Source organism: Triticum urartu, chromosome 6A (assembly GCF_056163025.1).
Source record: "Triticum urartu cultivar PI428250 chromosome 6A, HENAU_Tu73, whole genome shotgun sequence".
Taxonomy (NCBI): Eukaryota; Viridiplantae; Streptophyta; class Magnoliopsida; order Poales; family Poaceae; genus Triticum; species Triticum urartu.
In genome coordinates this window covers 165,731,090-165,748,762 of record NC_141878.1, presented here as the reverse complement: position 1 = coordinate 165,748,762, position 17,673 = coordinate 165,731,090, and the positions used below count along the sequence as shown (strand labels likewise).

Below are 17,673 nucleotides of genomic sequence, written 5' to 3'. Positions count from 1 at the left end.
ATGCTGCTTCTTGGGGATCACCAGGCGGTTCCCGAAAAAACAACACCTCAATCATCTATAGAGAAACTACCAACTATACCCTTGGTAATGTTTCTCTTGATCCGGGTAATCCCTGTATCATGCTTCTGGGCTTCTATGATATGATCCACAAGAGTAGGCTTCGCCACCAAGGTAGAAAGGAATTCTTGAGGAGCAATGTGACGTTTAATCTTACAGAATTCCTCATGGAGAAGTGGTTTGCCCCGTTGCAACATAAGATTGTTGCAATAGGACTTACGACTTAGAGCATCAGCCATGACATTGACCTTGCCTGGGGTGTAGGTAATCCCTTAATTGTAATCTGAGATCAACTCCAACCAACGTCTTTGCCTAAGGTTCAGATCTGGTTGAGTGAAGATATACTTGAGGCTTTGGTGATCGATGTAGATCTCGCAATATTTACCAAGAAGGTAATGTCGCCAGGTCTTAAGTGCATAGACTACAGCTGCAAGCTCTAGATCATGTGTAGGATAATTCTCCTCGTGTGGACGCAACTGTTGAGAAGCATAGGCAATCACATGATGATCCTGCATAAGAATGCAACCTAGCCCCTGTCGTTAGGCATCAGAATAGATAATAAAGTCCTTAGTGAAATCTGGTGGCACAAGTATGGGAGCAGAAGTTAGGTGTCTTTTCAGTTCCTGAAAACTGTGCTCACATTGTGGGGACCACTCAAACTTTTTATCTTTCTTGAGGAGTTCTGTGAGAGGTTTGGCCACTTTGGAGAAGTTCTCAATGAAGCGGCAACAATAACTAGCTAGACTGAGGTAACTCCTAACTTATTTAACCATTTCAGGTGGGGTCCAATCAAGAACGGCCTGAACTCTCTCGGAATTGACAGCAATGCCCTTACCAGAGATTACGTGGCCTAAATAGGTCACTTCTAGCAACCAAAATTTGCACTTGGAGAACTTGGGGTAAAGGCAACGCTCTCTGAGTTTTTCTAACACAAGTCTGAGATGTTCGACCTGTTCTTCCTTGTTCTTCGAGTAAATAAGAATATCATCGAGGTAAACCACAACGAACTTATCTAGGTACTCCTTGAAGATCGAGTTCATCAAGAGGGAGAATGTGGCTGGAGCATTGGTTAGACCGAAGGACATAACGGTGTACTCGTAATGGCCATAACGAGTGACAAAAGCCGTCTTAGGAATGTCCCCATTTCTAATCTTGATTTGGTGGTAGCCTAACCTCAAATCCATCTTGGAAAAGACTGAGGATCCAGGGAGTTGATCATACAAGTCGTTGAACCTAGAGAGCGGATACTTGTTCTTTATCATGACCAAGTGCATGGGACGATAATCTACAACCATCCGATCCATACCATCCTTCTTCTTGACGAAGAGTACGGGACAAGCCCAAGGAGAAGAACTAGGACGGATGAAACCCTTTTGCAAGGACTCGTCAAGTTGTTTCTTAAGCTCGGCTAGTTCTAAGGGTGCCATCTTATAAGCTCTCCTAGAAATTGGGGCGGTACCTGGGATGACATCTATGACAAACTCTACAACTCTGTTAGGTGGAATACCTGGTAGTTCCTCTGGAAAGACATTCTGAAAGTCATAGACTACCGGGATATCATCATGGTCTGGAAGAGGGCTGGCATTAAGAGAATAGAGTTGACGCTTTGCATCTCTAGTGGAGACGGTGACTATCTTGCCAGATGGGTGTGTAAGTTGAACAGACCTGGTAAAACAATCAATCTTGGCATGATGAGCTGTCATCTAGTCCATACCCAAGATGATGTTAATATCTGAAGAATTGAGGGTTACAAGTGATGCAAGGAATACAAGTCCATCAACAAGGATTTCATTACCATGGACTATTCTGGTAGTTTGCCATCTAGTCCCTGGAGTTTGGATTTCAAGAGCATTTGGCATATCACAAAATGACATGTTGTGCAAACGAGCATAGCCTTCAGAGATGAAGGAGTGAGATGCTCCGGTATCGAATAAAACCGATGCTGGATGACAATTTTTTTTGAATATTTACTGTGGAGCAAAGCTCCACAGCCCTTTATTATAAAAAACAAAGTGTCATATGTACAAGCATAGGGAAATTACAAGGTCTAAAGGGTAGAAAAGAAACTATCTACCTACCTGAACTTAAGTCAGAGAGTTAATACAAGCATACAACTTGGCCCTAATATCTACTCTCATTCTATGAGCTAGAAGAGTAATGTCATGTACAAAATTACATTTCCAAGCAGCAAAGGTTGCATTTTCCCCTGTGAAGGTCCTTCCATTCCTGAGGATCCATATATTCCAAGCTGAAGTGAGCATAAACTCAAAGAAGAAAGGATGCTTGAATCTTGATCTTGCATGGTGGATACACTGTTGAATCTCCGGGCCCCTAGTCAAATCAATGGAAAGATAATTCCACACCCGGTGACTGAAGTTACAATTGAAGAACAGGTGCAACCTATCCTCATAGACAAACTCATTGCAGATAACACAAAGATTGTCATCCAAAGGCGATCTCCAATGTCTTTGAATTAACAAGTCCTTGGTGTTGAGCCTGTCAAAGAACAACAACCAACCAAACACTTTGATCTTCATAGTGCACTTGCTATCCCACAACCACTTGCATGGCAAAGTAGTTGGCAAATGAGAATGCATGATGGTGTAAAAGCTCTTAGCAGAATAGCCACCAGATTTCCCAGGCCAAATCCAAACATCTGGCAAAGTGGTGTCCCTGTGTAGATCCAGGATCGTAGCTTCCAGAACTTGCAATTCCAAAGCAGCCTCATGTGACAGTGGAAAAAAGAACATTGAATATAAATCCTGAGAGATGAGGAATTCATGCACAGAGATCTTGTCGTTGATAACACAGGAGAATAGCCTAGGTAATCTCCAACACGGAGGTCTGGAAAAGCCATCAATAAACCAAACATCAGACCAAAAAAGAGCCGAATCTCCCATATTGATGTGAACTGATGAGATAGCAATATATGCATCAGAGATCTTCAGGATATCTCTCCACCAAAAAGAACCAATTGGGGCTATAGCATGTGGGATACCATCATCATAATAACTATTCCAGATCAAATTAACCCATGGTATATCAGCTTTATTGAAGAATTTGTGGAGGTGCTTGAGAAGGAGACCCTTATTTTGGATATGCAAATTGATCACTACAAGTCATCCTTTTTCCTTTGGCCTGCAAACTAGGTCCCAGGAAGCCAAGGATTGCTTTGGTGCATCACTGTTTCCTCTCCACAAGCACTGCCTAAAAATCATGTCCAGTTGTTTAATAATTCCAGGTGGTAGCTTCAAACTACAGAGGAAATATATGGGCATAGAGGTCAAGACAGAAGTTAACAACTACAACCTGGAACCTTGATTTAACATGGAGGAGCTGGCTGTCAATCTCCTTTCCAAAGCATCCACCAAGGGCATGAAATCCACAATTTTGGGCCTGGTACTGCCAAGAGGCAAACCCAGATAAGTAAAAAGGAGCTGACCAATTTTTCATCCAAGCAAATTAGCTAACCTGGAAGCTTCCACCTCATCAATATTCAAAGGAATCATGCAAGACTTTGCAAAATTGACTTTTAGAATCATGGATGACAATTGACAAGGAGTGTACCAAGAACGACATCCGTATCATCATGAGCATTTTTAGCTGAGACATGATGCACACGTCCACGTTCAGTGGGAGCTGACATGGCACTGATCATCTTGTGTGATGGCTTACAACGGCCAGCAAACTTCTAAGGTTGGGGTGGAGCATAGTTTGCTTGAGAGCAGTCGCGTGCATAGTGTCCTAGCTTTCCGCATGTGAAACAAGTCTCTAAAGTAGGACGTGGACCCACATTGCAAGGTAGTCTACCAATAGGCTTGGGTGGAGCATACTGCTGAACTGGGTGAGGTGCCACATAAGATGGCCTTGGTGAATATCTGGGTGGAAGAGCGGAGTTCAGAACCCAAATCCGACGCTTCTGAGAACTAGAACCAGAGGAAGAACCCAAATCATGGGTGTGCTTACGAGACTCCTCGTAAGTGAGCTGAGCTGTCTCTGCGTTAATGGCCTTGTTCACAAGAGGCTGGAATGTATTGTAGTGGTCCAAGTAAAGATCACGATGCAACTTGGGGTTGAGACCCTTCCGGAACATAGCCTGCTTCTTGGCGTCCGTGGACACCTCCTCCATGGCATAGCGGGCGAGCTTCTCAAACTCTCTGCTGTAAGCATCAACAACAATCTTATCCTAGGTGAAACTACAGAAATCTTCTCTCTTGCGATCGATGAGGGCTTGAGGAATGTGATGCTCGTGGAAAGCCTCAGTGAAATCTCTCCAGGTAGGTATCTGACCAGCTGGAAGCATAACCTCATAGTTCTGCCACCAAATACTAGCAGGACCTTCCAGGTGATATGCAGCATAGGTGACCTTGTCACCTTCAGCTACGTTCGCAGAATGTAGCTTGTGAGCGATACTATGGAGCCAGTCATCTGCATCGAATGGCTCAATGGAATGATGGAAGGTGGGTGGGTTCAGACCAATGAAGTCGGTAATGGAAACCAACTCATTACGCTGATGTGTGGTGTTCTGCTCAATCTATGCCATCAAGCGGTTGGTCTCCTGCTTGTTCTTCTCAACCTCTAACATGAACTCTGCTAGTGAAGGCTGGTCGGGAGGATCCTCATTGCTACCATCTCCATGGTTCAGGCTACGAGCAATAGAACTTCTGTTAACTAACGACATCCTGAGAAACGAAACTGTCGGATATCGGGTTCCGGCAAAACCCTTAAGGTTCGAACTCTGGGGTGCGCACGAATATCTCCTCCTACCGAATCTCGCTATCAGCCTCCCCGCGATCCCTAATCTAGATCGATGAACACACAAGAGACGCGAGATTTATACTAGTTCGGGCCACCGTTGTGGTGTAATACCCTAATCCAGTGTGTGGTGTGCTGGATTGCCTCTTGGGATGATGATGAACAGTACAGAGGAAGAACATCCTCACGAGGAGAGGTGTTCTTGTGGTGGTGTGGTGTTCTGCTTAGGAAGGATTCGATCCAAGATGCCCCTCTACTGTGGTCGCTAGCCCTATTTATAGGGCCCTGGTCCTCTTCCCAAATATTGAGCGGAAAGGGATCCAACAACGACCATTTTGAAAGGGGACAGGTAGTCTTCAACTGCCAAAGGTGCTAGTGATGACACCGTCTTGGGCTCCACGGTGACCTCCGTCCTACCGTTCTGCTGATATTGGTCTCGTTGCATCGATATGGAAACCTTTGCCTGGTGCCTCGGTACTCCGCGCCTGCGCTTGCCCCCTTTGCACCAAAGACGAAATGAGGACACTGCGCAGGCTGTCGCCCGCCTGGTCTTGATCGTCATGGCTTGCGTCACCGGCACCTCATGAGGTACCCCTTTCCTTGATCTCTCCGCCTCCTCACGAGCCTGCCTGGCGAGGACACTCCTGAGGAGGCCTTGTGTCGTCCGCCCCGCAAGGCTTGGCCCCTCGCGAGGGTCTTGAGCATTGGTTGATGAAGACGGGTCGTACTGGGCCACTGGTTGAGCCACACTGTAGGCCGCAGGCAAGCAAGTCTGGGGATCCCCGTTCCCAGAATGCCGATAAAAACAAAGGATGGAGTCAGCATCAACTATAGGATGCAGATAGTAGCACAAGGAAATTAGTATCTCTCGAACTCCTAGGACAATTTCTGGCAGCATAACGACAGTAAAATACTCGAAATAGGAGACATCCTGCAATACGGGGCAGTACAACAACTCAACATCATCACTCGAGGTTTGTGATAGTACTAAATAGACTACACTGGAAGTACTCGAAAACTGGAATATGACTCTGATCAACCAATCCTATGGGACTACAGAGTAGTAACTCGTGATCCTAATAGACGGAAGAGAAAGCCTAGTTCCTTAACCCCATAGGAAAGATAGGATGACTCAGATTAGAAGGGCATGAGGTATAAGGAGTAAAAAGAGCCTTACGTTCCCTTCCACAATCAATTCCCTTATATAACTAAAGAATTTCTAGAATCAACTTTGACCAGTTTGGCTTGGTAATCCTACAGGCAGTCAGGCTCTGATACCAAAGCTGTCGACACCCCGATCCTATGTCACACCGATCTAGCATGTAACACATCATATCACTTTGCGGCCTCACACACGGTATCCCCACAGCTGCCAGCTTACCTGGCCCGGGATTGTTTGCGCCTTTTGGCTCACGTGTATGATAGTGTCGCTAGCATCCATATGACAGAGAACCCGGGCCGACATGACTAGTCTTAAACCCAAGGTGGCACTAACTTACAGGGACAGGCATATGTAACCCATCAATGAATGTGTCGGTCATCAACGTATGAACCCTAGTCGTAGCAAGCTACAAGGACTTAAAAGAACAACGCGTGACATTTACCCGAAGGGACAGACATAGGAACAAAGAAGGATACATGTCGGCAAGCCCAAGTGTTCTGGAGCAGTATCGAACTACCAGCTCGGTGGAAGCACCGAGAGACATTTCCCCATAAGGAAGGCTACCAAGAATAAACAACTATATGTCGGATCCCCCACAAAGCAATACACATTATACGTACGCATAACATGCAAGTATGTGCTGTACAACACATGGCATCACAACACAACTCAACAACTCATATAGATAAAGGCTCAGAAGAGCCATCATAGCATTTATTACAAACAGAGGTCACATGACCCAACATACAGAGCATACAAGCAACGGAAGCATAACATGTCTGAGTATAGACAACTATAAATGAAAAAGGCTGAGAAGCCTAACTATCTACAGGACCCTGCCAAGGGTACAAGATCCTAGCTTAGGTAACAAGCTACTCGTCGAAGTCCAAGCGGAACTACTAGTGAGACATAAGTCTCATCTGCAAAACATAAATAAAGCAAACATGAGTACAAAGGTACTCAGCAAGACTTACATCAGATCATATCATACATGCATTAGTATCAAGAAGGCAATGTGGGGTTTGGCTGCAGCAAGCCAGCTTTGACTCAGTGGCTATCCTGTTCTATGACTACGAGTAACTTCTTTGAGGTAAGAAAGCGCACACGACTCCACTAATCACCACACAATACACTACTATGGATTCTTTCCCGTCTCCCTATGAGAAGGCCATCCATAGCACTCACACTTGTCTTGAGCATTTTAGAGTATCCACTTCAAGTTGTCTATGTACCACGTAAGCATCCAAGTAGTCCATATCCGCGGACGCGGCTATTCGAATAGATCATGTTAACCCTGCAGGGGTGTACTTCTTCACACACACTCTCGCCACTTACCGCCATGTACACGTCATGTATCTTGGCTACCTTGAAGCGGAAGCCTGGCGAGGGTGTCAGCCACGACCTGACTAACCATGCAAGACTCTAGTCCGGGTTTATCGCTTATTTGGGTTCTATCCGCAAGGGAGTCTGGCCGAGGTTTCCATCACGGCCCCAAACGATGTAAGCAGGGTTCCCAAGCCCACCATCCTGGTGCCACTTGGTACATTGTGCCACCTGTGCCTAGTCTGTCCCAAGCCCACCCTGCCGGGTGCCACTTGGTAGAAAAAAACACTACCTACAAACACCAGAAACTAGTTGCAACTCCTGGACAGAGATCAAGTTGGTTAATAAGTCGAGAGGGGCACTTAAGCATTCCAATGCGTGGTAGTAGCTTGTCATTGGAAAACATACACAGAACTCAGTTCTTAGGGACGGTTCCAATGAGACAACCAATCATGTACTCCTACATGGCCTCTCACCGCTACCTTTACCAAATCTTGTTCACACACTTAACTCTCAGCATTAGAATATGGCATAACACTCCAATTCATTCCCAATGAATCAGACCTGACAGAAATCTAAGCAATAGCAGGCATGGCATGGTAGGAACACAACATGGCTCATTCAATTCCTACACATGCTTGTGGGTTTCAACTATTTACTGTGACAATTGTAGGTCATGCAGAGGAATGGGTCCAACTACCGCAGCATAAAGTAGCAGTTGAATCGTTGTTGTCCTAATGCAATAAAAGAGAGCAGGAACAAGAGAGTGGGGTTGTATCAGAAGGAACAAGGGGGTTTGCTTGCCTGGTAGGTCAACAGGGAGGGCACTGCTCCTCTGGCAGGTACTCTGGAACGGCCTCCGAAGCAGGACCTATCGAGAAGGACGATGCTGGCAATCAGTACACAAGCACATGCAACAATATGTTGCATGATCGTGGTATGTAGATGTGATGTGGTTTGTGATAATGCAGCAAGCATTACATTTGAATGAATTCCATTTGAACCAAGGTGTCGGTGGAAATGACACCTATGGAATCACGGGGAATCCCTTCTCTACGGTTGGCAGGCGCGGGGCTATGGGAAGAGCGGGTTTAGAAGATCAACACGGGGCTGTGGTGCGTAATACCCTACTCCTACTGGTTTTTGTTTATCTTGTGTTCTTGGACTTACTACAAAGTGTGTAGGGTCCAAAAAGTCCGAATCCTTCTCCGGTATGCCTCAGGCCTCCTTTTATAGCCAAAGGTGTCACCACGGTGGCACACAGGAGGTGGAAAGTTTGTACTGTATACAAGTCTATCGCCTGGCACTGTAGGACAAACGCCTTTAATGCGCTACCGACGTGCCCTCTCACTTCATCGGGGACAGCAAGGAAGCTTGTCACGTCCGTAGCCGCCTCGTCTCGCTCTGACGCGCGTCCAAGCTAACTAGGCATGCAGTGCCATGCTGGCTGGCTGGCTGCTGAGTTGATGCTGTGGCAGAGTCTTCACGAAGATCTGCATGCCACCATGTAGGTGCTTGCTGAGTTGGCCTGGAAGCTGCACATCGCCACACAGGCGCCTATCTTGTTGGCGGCCTGACTGCTGTGTTGGAACGGTGGTGGAGCCTTGGCACGTGTGGGCCTGGCTGCGGCCCCGCAGATGTCCCCGGCAAGAGCATCCCCAACAAGGATCTTGTCGGGGGTTTTTGCCTTCTGATTCTCATGTAGCCTTGTATGTTCTTGGTCTTCACAAAGATCTGCATGCCACAATGCAGGCGCCTCCCGAGCGTTGGTTCCAATGTTGTCGATGGTGTCTAAACTCTTAGGCTCAAGGGTGGCGGCTTTGCTGGTGTTGGGCAAGTTGCCCCGACAAGGTTCTTGCCGGGGCTACGTAGATTGCCCCGGCAAGGCTCTTGCCGGGGGGAAAGCCCACCTTGTCCCATTGCTCCTCGTGCCTCTGTCTTGGCGTTGCTCTGGTAGTCTTGTGCCTTCGCTTCTTCTGCCATGCCAAGTGTGGCCGCGGGCGGGTGGCTGCGACTGCCCACGCACAAGTAAAGGGGTAAAAAAGGAACCCTACTTTTGTACACCGACAGGAGCCCCTGGTCTGGGCCACATATAAGCGTGGAGCATTATTGGGCCAGGCACAGAATGGTGCGCGGGCGCGCGCGGCGGAGTTTTACCGCGGTAACTCCCTCGCCACTTGCCCTTCCCCACGACCAGTGTTGAATGCGTGACGTCGGGGTCGTGCGCGGGGCGGTTGTTGCACGCTTGTGTCACATCGTGGTAGATAGTAAAGACGTGGCTCGCGCCTTCCCCATAAAAAGAGGAAAATGCAGGGGCACGACTTATTTACTAAGTGGACTCGGGTCATAGACTTCAAGGCGCCCGCGCCCCACGATCACGGCGTGGAAAACAGTCGCTTCACTTGTCTTCTCGATTCTAGCCCGCTCGCCACGTGTCCTCCATGCCCCCAGGAGGGTAGGTGGTGGACACGGAGAGCACGGGCCTTAATGTCGTGGCTGGAAACCGAGTCGTCGCTAATTGGAGCAGTGGGTCGGTCTCGATTCCCTGTGCCCCTAGCGGCCAGATTGGTTAAGTGGGGCGACCGAGCCCTGCCCTTGCCCCTTTATAAGAATGGGAGAGGGATGGAATCCTTCAATACTTCAACATTCATCTCCTTCCATCTTGACTCCTTCCTTCCCTTCGCTATGGTGAGAGGGCACGCCGGCGCTCCAATGGCAGCGATGAGGGTCTCTGCTCGACAACGCGCCCCTCCTCCCCAGGAGCTCGTGGTGGCGGAGCCCGCCGCGAGAGGAAGAGGGAGGGGGCGAGGCCGAGGCGGCCATGGTGCTCGGGGAAGAGGAGGACGGGGCGTGCACCGGCCGCGCCTCCGCCAGCGGCTCTTCTCCCAATGGAGGGCCATGTTGTAGACCAGCCCCGCGAATTCTTCATCAGTCTGTACAAGCCAGTGCGTGGTCGCCTCCGTCTCCCCACTCCGTCCGCTCGGGAGATGGAGCTCGACCCGCCCCAGTCCTTGAGGCTGCATATGAGGGGTTGCGGGAAAGGAAGCATGCGGGTCGACGTCGACTTCCCCGCCCCTCACGTCATGTATCTCTGTCGTGGGTGGAAAACCTTCTCCCGTGCCCGTATCCTGTCAGAGGGGCTTGTCGTCCACTTTGCATTGACGGAGAGCGGCCTGCTTTCCGTCAAGGTCTTCTAGCACTCAGGAACTCGCCTAAAGTGTTGCGTGGAGAGCTCCACTGACGATGAAACCTCCTCCTTGAGCGAGAGTGATGAGGAGGACAGTGACAGTGATGATGAGGGGGTCAAGCAAGAGGACGCCGACTCCGACTGACTGCGTTCCCCCTTTCCTTGGCAACGCGCCCTGCTGAGGGTCTTCCTCGTCAAGCTCTCCATCGGTGCGTTCCCCGTCACTTCCTTTTTGCCTTCACCTGTCGCACCTGGGAGGAAAGGGGCAAGAACAGAGATCACGGGGCGCTTATCTTTATTTCAAATTGTAGGGACTTGCTAAATCTTAATTTCTAGATAATGTAATCTCTCGAGCCCATGCTTGTGTCGTGTAACCTCTGTTCTTGCATCAGCATGTTAATAAAAAAGTCTACCCTTGCAGGGAACCCGTGCACGTGTATGTTCGTGCAGAGGCGAAATGCCTCCTTAATGTAAATAAACAAGTCCTCCCGGCAAGCTTCCCTTCCGGCACCCTTTGCACCTGCCGGAGAATCATATCTGCCAGGTTACAGATAAAGGGTCCAGCCCCCCGTCCACCTCCTTTTAGCAAGGGCTACTACGACCACTCCGACCGAAACATCGTTCGGGCCGGAAATGGGAGCACCCGCGTTTTTAAAGAAGAGTGGCGAGGTTTTCTAATGCACAAGTCATAGGTTACGAAAACGAATGGGCAAGAGGTAAACTTTATCTGTTTGGTTTGCCAGGGATTGTCGTGCCGGGCGGTCCTCTCAACTTCTTGCCGGAGCTGGGTCCTTGGCGGGATCGCGCGTCCTTGCCATGGCTGGAAATAAGAGAGGGCAAGAGCATGGAACCTTGGTGGTCCACTAACATTTATTGGAATCAAAAAGCAGTACATTACCCTGGACAAGCATGCATATACGTATACACATAAACATGGAAATCAACAGGAAACTATGCATACTAAGGGATTCCTTTCCATGACTGCGCACAGGGTCTACACCTGGCTCTATACATAGGGTTACATGCCTTGCCGGCAAGGCTAGTACAAAATGTGGGTTGCCGGGGCTCCCGGCCACCGCGCCTTAAGGGTAAATCTTGCGAAGATGTTCGATATTCGAGGAATTGCTCACCGAAATGCCATCTTCGGTCTCTAGGCGGACTGCACCAGACCTGGTGACTCGTATTACCCGATAAGGGCCTTCCCACTTTGGTGTCAACTTTTTTGAATTCTTGGTGGATTGAATTCGCCGAAGAACAAGGTCTCCTTCCTCAAGGCTTCGGGCGTGAACCTGGTGGCTATGATAGCGGCGCAAGGCTTGCTGGAAGCAAGCGGCTCGCACAGCAGCCCGAAGACGATCTTCCTCGAGGAGTGTCGCATCCTCTTGGCGCAACTGCTCTTGCTCAAGCTCATCATAAGCGAGCACTCGAGGACCCATAAATGAGTTCCGTGGGGAGAACTGCTTCTGCCCCGTATACCAGGTCAAAGGATGTCTGGCCAGTAGCTCGATTTGGTGTCGTCCTGATTGACCAAAGAACCATTGGCAACTCATCAATCCAGTGCCCTCCACACTTGTGCAGCTTGTCGAAAGTCCTGGTCTTGAGGCCCCGCAGCACTTCTGCATTTTCCCTTTCAGCATGTCCATTACTTCTGGGATGGGCATCAGAAGCAAAACAGACCTTCCTGCCGAGGTCTTGAATGTACTGCATGAAGGCGCGGCTCGTGAACTGTGTGCCATTGTCGGTGATGACCCTGTTCGGCACACCATAACGGTAGACTAGCCCCTTAAAGAACTTGACGGCCGACTGTGCTGTCACCTTTCTCACTGTTTCCACTTCCGGCCACTTTTTGAACTTGTTGATCGCGATGTTCAATACTCAAAGCCCCCGACAGCGCAGGGAAAGGGGCCCAGTTTGTCGAACCCCCAGAACAAAAATGGCCAGGAAAGAGGGATTGCCTGAAGAGATTGGGTTGGTTGATGAAGCTTCTTTGAATGGAACTGGCACGCTTCACACTTGGTTACTAGGGCAATTGCATCCTGGAGAGCGGTGGGCCAGAAGAAGCCTTGCCGAAAAGCTTTGCCGGCAAGGGCTCTCGACCCTATGTGGGAGCCACACATGCCCCCATGTATCTCTGCCAACAGCCTCAGTCTGTCTTCCCGAGGAATGCACTTCAACTTCACGCCGTTCGGTCACCTTCTGTATAGGGCATCATCCACGAACTGGTACATGCTGGACCGATGGGCTACTTTCTCTGCTTCTTCTTGTTCCTTAGGGAGCTCCCCTGTTTGGAGAAATGGACGGTGTGTTGTGCCCATGCTAGAGCCTGAGGCTCGACGGCAAGGACTAAAGGCTCTGCCGGGGGTAAGGGCAGATGCCTCTACGGTAAGAGCAGATGCCTCTACGGTAAGAGCTTGAGGCTCTGCCGGGGGTTACTGCTCTCCGGCAAGCTTGGGGCACCCGGCAACGTCCTTGCCGGTGGCTCCTAGGAGCTCAGCGGGAAAGTACTTGTCAGTGCCCGCCTTCCTTCGTTTGTTCTGCCCTGCTGATGGCTCAACGGATGGTTGAGTTAATTGAAGCACAAAGGTACCTAGTTCCACAGGAAACTTGAGGGTAGCGCGTTTTGACAGGTAGTCGGCAATGTTGTTCTCCGCTCGGGGAACATGCTCTGCTTGCAGCCCATCAAAATGCTCTTCCAACTTCCTCACTTCATCCACATAGGCTTCCATCAAAGGGCTCTGGTAATCCTTGTTAACTTGCTTGACGACGAATTGTGAATCACCTCTGATGATGAGCTTCCTGATTCCAAGGTCTGCCGCGGTCCTAAGACCGGTAAGCAATCCCTCGTACTCCGCCGTATTGTTCGTCGATTTTTCCCGGAGAAAGTGCATCTGGACTACGTACTTGAGGCGCTCCTCGGTGGGTGCAACGAGTAGTACGCCGGCACCAGCACCTTGCAGTGAGAAAGCTCCATCAAAGTACATAATCCACTCACGGCTCGTCTCCTTGCCGGGAAGGGTTGTCTCTTGAACCTCTTCGTCGGGCGTTGCGGTCCATTCCGCTATGAACTCGGCCAAGGCTCGGCTCTTGATTATCGAAGTACTTTCAAACCTGAGGCCAAAGCTCGATAGCTCCAATGCCCACTCCACAATCCTCCTTGTCGCATCTGGGTTGTGCAGAATCCAATGCAAAGGGAGGCGGGTGACAACGGTGATCTCATGCGCTTGGAAATAGTGACACAGCTTTCTCGAGGCCATGAGGAGGCTGAAAAGTAGCTTCTGCATACCAGAATATCTTGATCTAGCCCCCTGCAAGAGGGAACTGACAAAATAAATGGGGTGTTGCACCACCTTCTTCTTCTGTCCCACTTCGCCCATCTGCTCAGACTCTGCCTTGTCGGGATCAGGCATTGTCGGGGGTTCCGCCTTGCCTGCGTCAGGCTCTGCCGGGGAGGGCCCCGGCCCGCCATCCGACGGCTCTGCCGCTACTGCTGCTTCTTCCTCAGGTTCCCTCTATGCCACCAGCACAGCACTAACCACTTGATTCGTTGCTGCTAAGTATAGCAGCAACGGCTCTTGTGGTTTAGGCGCGACTAGTATTGGCGTGGAGCAGAGGTACCTCTTCAAATCTTGCAGCGCTGCCTCTGCCTCCAGATTCCATTTTACAGGACCCACCTTTTGGCGCGCTCAGTATATTTGGAGATAAACCTACTCAAGGAAGCCTACGGACGTCTTTGACCCATTTTGGCGCCTCAATCTGCTCAATTTCCTTGATCTTGTCTGGATTTGCTTCGATTCCACGTTGAGACACAAAGAACCCAATAAGTTTGCTGGAGGGGACACGGAACACGCACTTCTCTGTGTTGAGCTTGAGGTTGATTTTGCGTAGATTTGCAAATGGTTCTTCTAAATCTTGCACGAGCGTGGCCCTGTCCTTAGTTTTAACCACTATGTCATCCATATAAGCTTCCATATTTCTATGGAGCTAGGGCTCAAAACCAATCTGGACCGCTCGGGCAAACATTGAACTAGCGCTCTTCAACCAGAAAGGCATTCGTACAAAACAATACATACCACATGGGGTGATGAACACGGTATTTTCTTCGTCTTCCTTCATCATTAAGATCTGGTGGTGTCCTAAATAAGCGTCTAGGAATGACAGCAGGTCACACCCAGAAGTGGAGTCCAAAATCTGGTCGACGTGTGGCAGAGGCATAGGATCTTTTGAACAGGCTTTATTGATATCTGTGTAGTCAATACACTGCCTCCATTTCCCATTTGACTTATGCACCACTACTAGATTGGCCAGCCACGTAGGGTGGAGCACTCCTCTAACTAGGCCTGCCACCTCTAACTTCCTGATCTCCTCGATAATGGACTCTTCTCGCTCCAAAGCTTGCTTCCTGACCATCTGCTTGACGGGCCGCACTTGAGGACAAACAGCAAGATGGAGCTCAATCACCTCCCTGGGAACGTCGGTGATGTCAGATGCTTGCCATGCAAACACGTCGACATTCGCCCGCAGGAAGGCGATGAGCACGTGTTCCTATTTGCTGTCGAGGGTGGAGCTTATAGTGAAAGCCCCGCCCGTGCCGTCCTCCTTGACGGACACCTTCTTTGTTTCTGGTGGTGCAGCCTTGAACTTCTTGCTCTTGCCGGTGGAGCTCTCTGGCACGTCCTCAACGGGAGCGCGGCATTCTAAAGAGGCACGCTGGCCGGAGTGGGTGCAAGAGGTCTTGCCGGAAGAGCTCTCGCCGGAAGGGGTCTTGCCGGTAGAGGTATTTTCGTCCTTCTTCCTTCCTGGGGCTTCAGCGGCAGGAGCAAGTGCCTTGGCAGCAGTTGCTTCAACTGCCTCTCAGTAGAGTTGGTCGGCGTAGATGAGCGTGTCTTTTTTGTCAGAGGGGACGGTGATGATGGTCAGCGACTGTCGGTGTCAAAACCGGCGGATCTCGGGTAGTGGGTCCCGAACTGTGCATCTAAGGTTGATGGTAACAGGAGACGGGGGACACGATGTTTACCCATGTTCGGAGGTAATACCCAACTTCCTGCTTGATTGATCTTGATGAATAAGAGTATTACAAGAGTTGATCTACCACGAGATCGTAATGGCTAAACCCTAGAAATCTAGCATTTATGATTATGATTGCCTCTACGGACTAAACCATCCAGTCTATATAGACACCGGAGGGGACTAGGGTTGTGTTGGGTTTCGTAGTAATTTCAAAAAATTTCCTACGCACACGCAAGATCATGTGATGCATAGCAACGAGGGGAGAGTGTTGTCTACGTACCCAACGCAGACCGACCGCGGAAGCAATGACACGACGTAGAGGAAGTAGTCGTACGTCTTCACGATCCAACCGATCAAGCACCGAAACTACGGCACCTCCGAGTTCGAGCACACGTTCAGCTTGATGACGATCCCCGGACTCCGATCCAGCAAAGTGTCGGGGAAGAGTTCCGTCAGCATGACGGCATGGTGATGATCTTGATGTACTGCAGCAGCAGGGCTTCGCATAAACTCCGCTACAGTATTATCGAGGTATATGGTGGCAGGGGGCACCGCACACGGCTAAGGAATAGATCACATGGATCAACTTGTGTGTTTAGAGGTGTCCCCTGCCTCCGTATATAAAGGAGTAGAGGGGGGAGGCTGGCCGGCCAAGGAGGGAGGCGCAGGAGGAGTCCTACTCCTTCCGGGAGTAGGACTACCCTCCAATCCTATTCCAACTAGGATTCCCCAAAAGGGGGAAAGAGGGAGAGGGGGGCCGGCCACCTTCTCCTAGTCCTAATAGGACTAGGGGAGGGGGAAGTGGTGCAGCCACCTTGGGATGCCCCTTTCTCCTTTCCACTAAGGCCCATGAAGGCCCATATGGCTCCCGGGGGGTTCCGGCAACCTCCCGGTAACCCGGTAAAATCCTGATTTCACCCGGAACACTTCCGATGTCCAAACATAGGCTTCCAATATATCAATCTTTACGTCTCGACCATTTCGAGACTCCTCGTCATGTCCGTGATCACATCCGGTTACTCCGAACAACCTTCGGTACATCAAAATGCATAAACTCATAATATAACTGTCATCGTAACCTTAAGCGTGCGGACCCTACGGGTTCGAGAACAATGTAGACATGACCGAGACATGTCTCCGGTCAATAACCAATAGCGGTACCTGGATGCCCATATTCGCTCCTACATATTCTACGAAGATCTTTATCGGTCAGACCGCATAACAACATACATTGTTCCCTTTGTCATCGGTATGTTACTTGCCTGAGATTCGATCGTCGGTATCCAATACCTAGTTCAATCTCGTTACCGGCAAGTCTCTTTACTCGTTCCGTAATACATCATCTCACAACTAACATATTAGTTGTAATGCTTGCAAGGCTTATGTGATGTGTATTACCGAGAGGGCCCAGAGATACCTCTCCGACAATCGGAGTGACAAATCCTAATCTCGAAATACGCCAACCCAACATCTACCTTTGGAGACACCTATAATGCTCCTTTATAATCACCCAGTTACGTTGTGATGTTTGGTATCACCCAAAGTGTTCCTCCGGCAAACGGGAGTTGCATAATCTCATAGTCATAGGAACATGTATAAGTCATGAAGAAAGCAATAGCAACACACTAAACGATCGGGTGCTAAGCTAATGGAATGGGTCATGTCAATCAGATCATTCAACTAATGATGTGACCTCGTTAATCAAATAACAACACTTTGTTCATGGTTAGGAAACATAACCATCTTTGATTAACGAGCTAGTCAAGTAGAGGCATAGTAGTGACACTCTGTTTGTCTATGTATTCACACATGTATTATGTTTCCAATTAATACAATTCTAGCATGAATAATAAACATTTATCATGAAATAAGGAAATAAATAATAACTTTATTATTGCCTCTAGGGCATATTTCCTTCAGTCACCCACTTGCACTAGAGTCAATAATCTAGATCACATCACCATGTGATTAACATCGATAGTTCACATCATCATGTGATTAACACCCATAGTTCACATCGACATGTGATCAACACCCAAAGGGTTTACTAGAGTCAGTAATCTAGTTCACATCGCTATGTGATTAACACCCGAAGAGTACTAAGGTGTGATCATGTTTTGCTTGTGAGATAATTTTAGTCAACGGGTCTGTCATATTCAGATCCGTAAGTATTTTGCGAATT

The 17,673-nt window shown here is 49.1% G+C and overlaps 1 protein-coding gene across 1 annotated transcript; it reads right to left on the bottom strand.

Moving 5' to 3' along the window:
* Positions 1–12,913: 12,913 nt before the first annotated feature.
* On the bottom strand, positions 12,914–13,891 carry LOC147964596 (uncharacterized). Its single transcript, XM_087530047.1, has one exon. It carries the CDS (start codon positions 13,889–13,891, stop codon positions 12,914–12,916), a length of 978 nt encoding a protein of 325 aa, XP_087386173.1.
* Positions 13,892–17,673: the final 3,782 nt, after the last annotated feature.

Excerpts from the sequence above, each read along its gene's own strand:
- LOC147964596 (XM_087530047.1), bottom strand. The coding sequence starts at position 13,891 with ATGCCTGATCCCGACAAGGCAGAGTCTGAGCAGATGGGCGAAGTGGGA.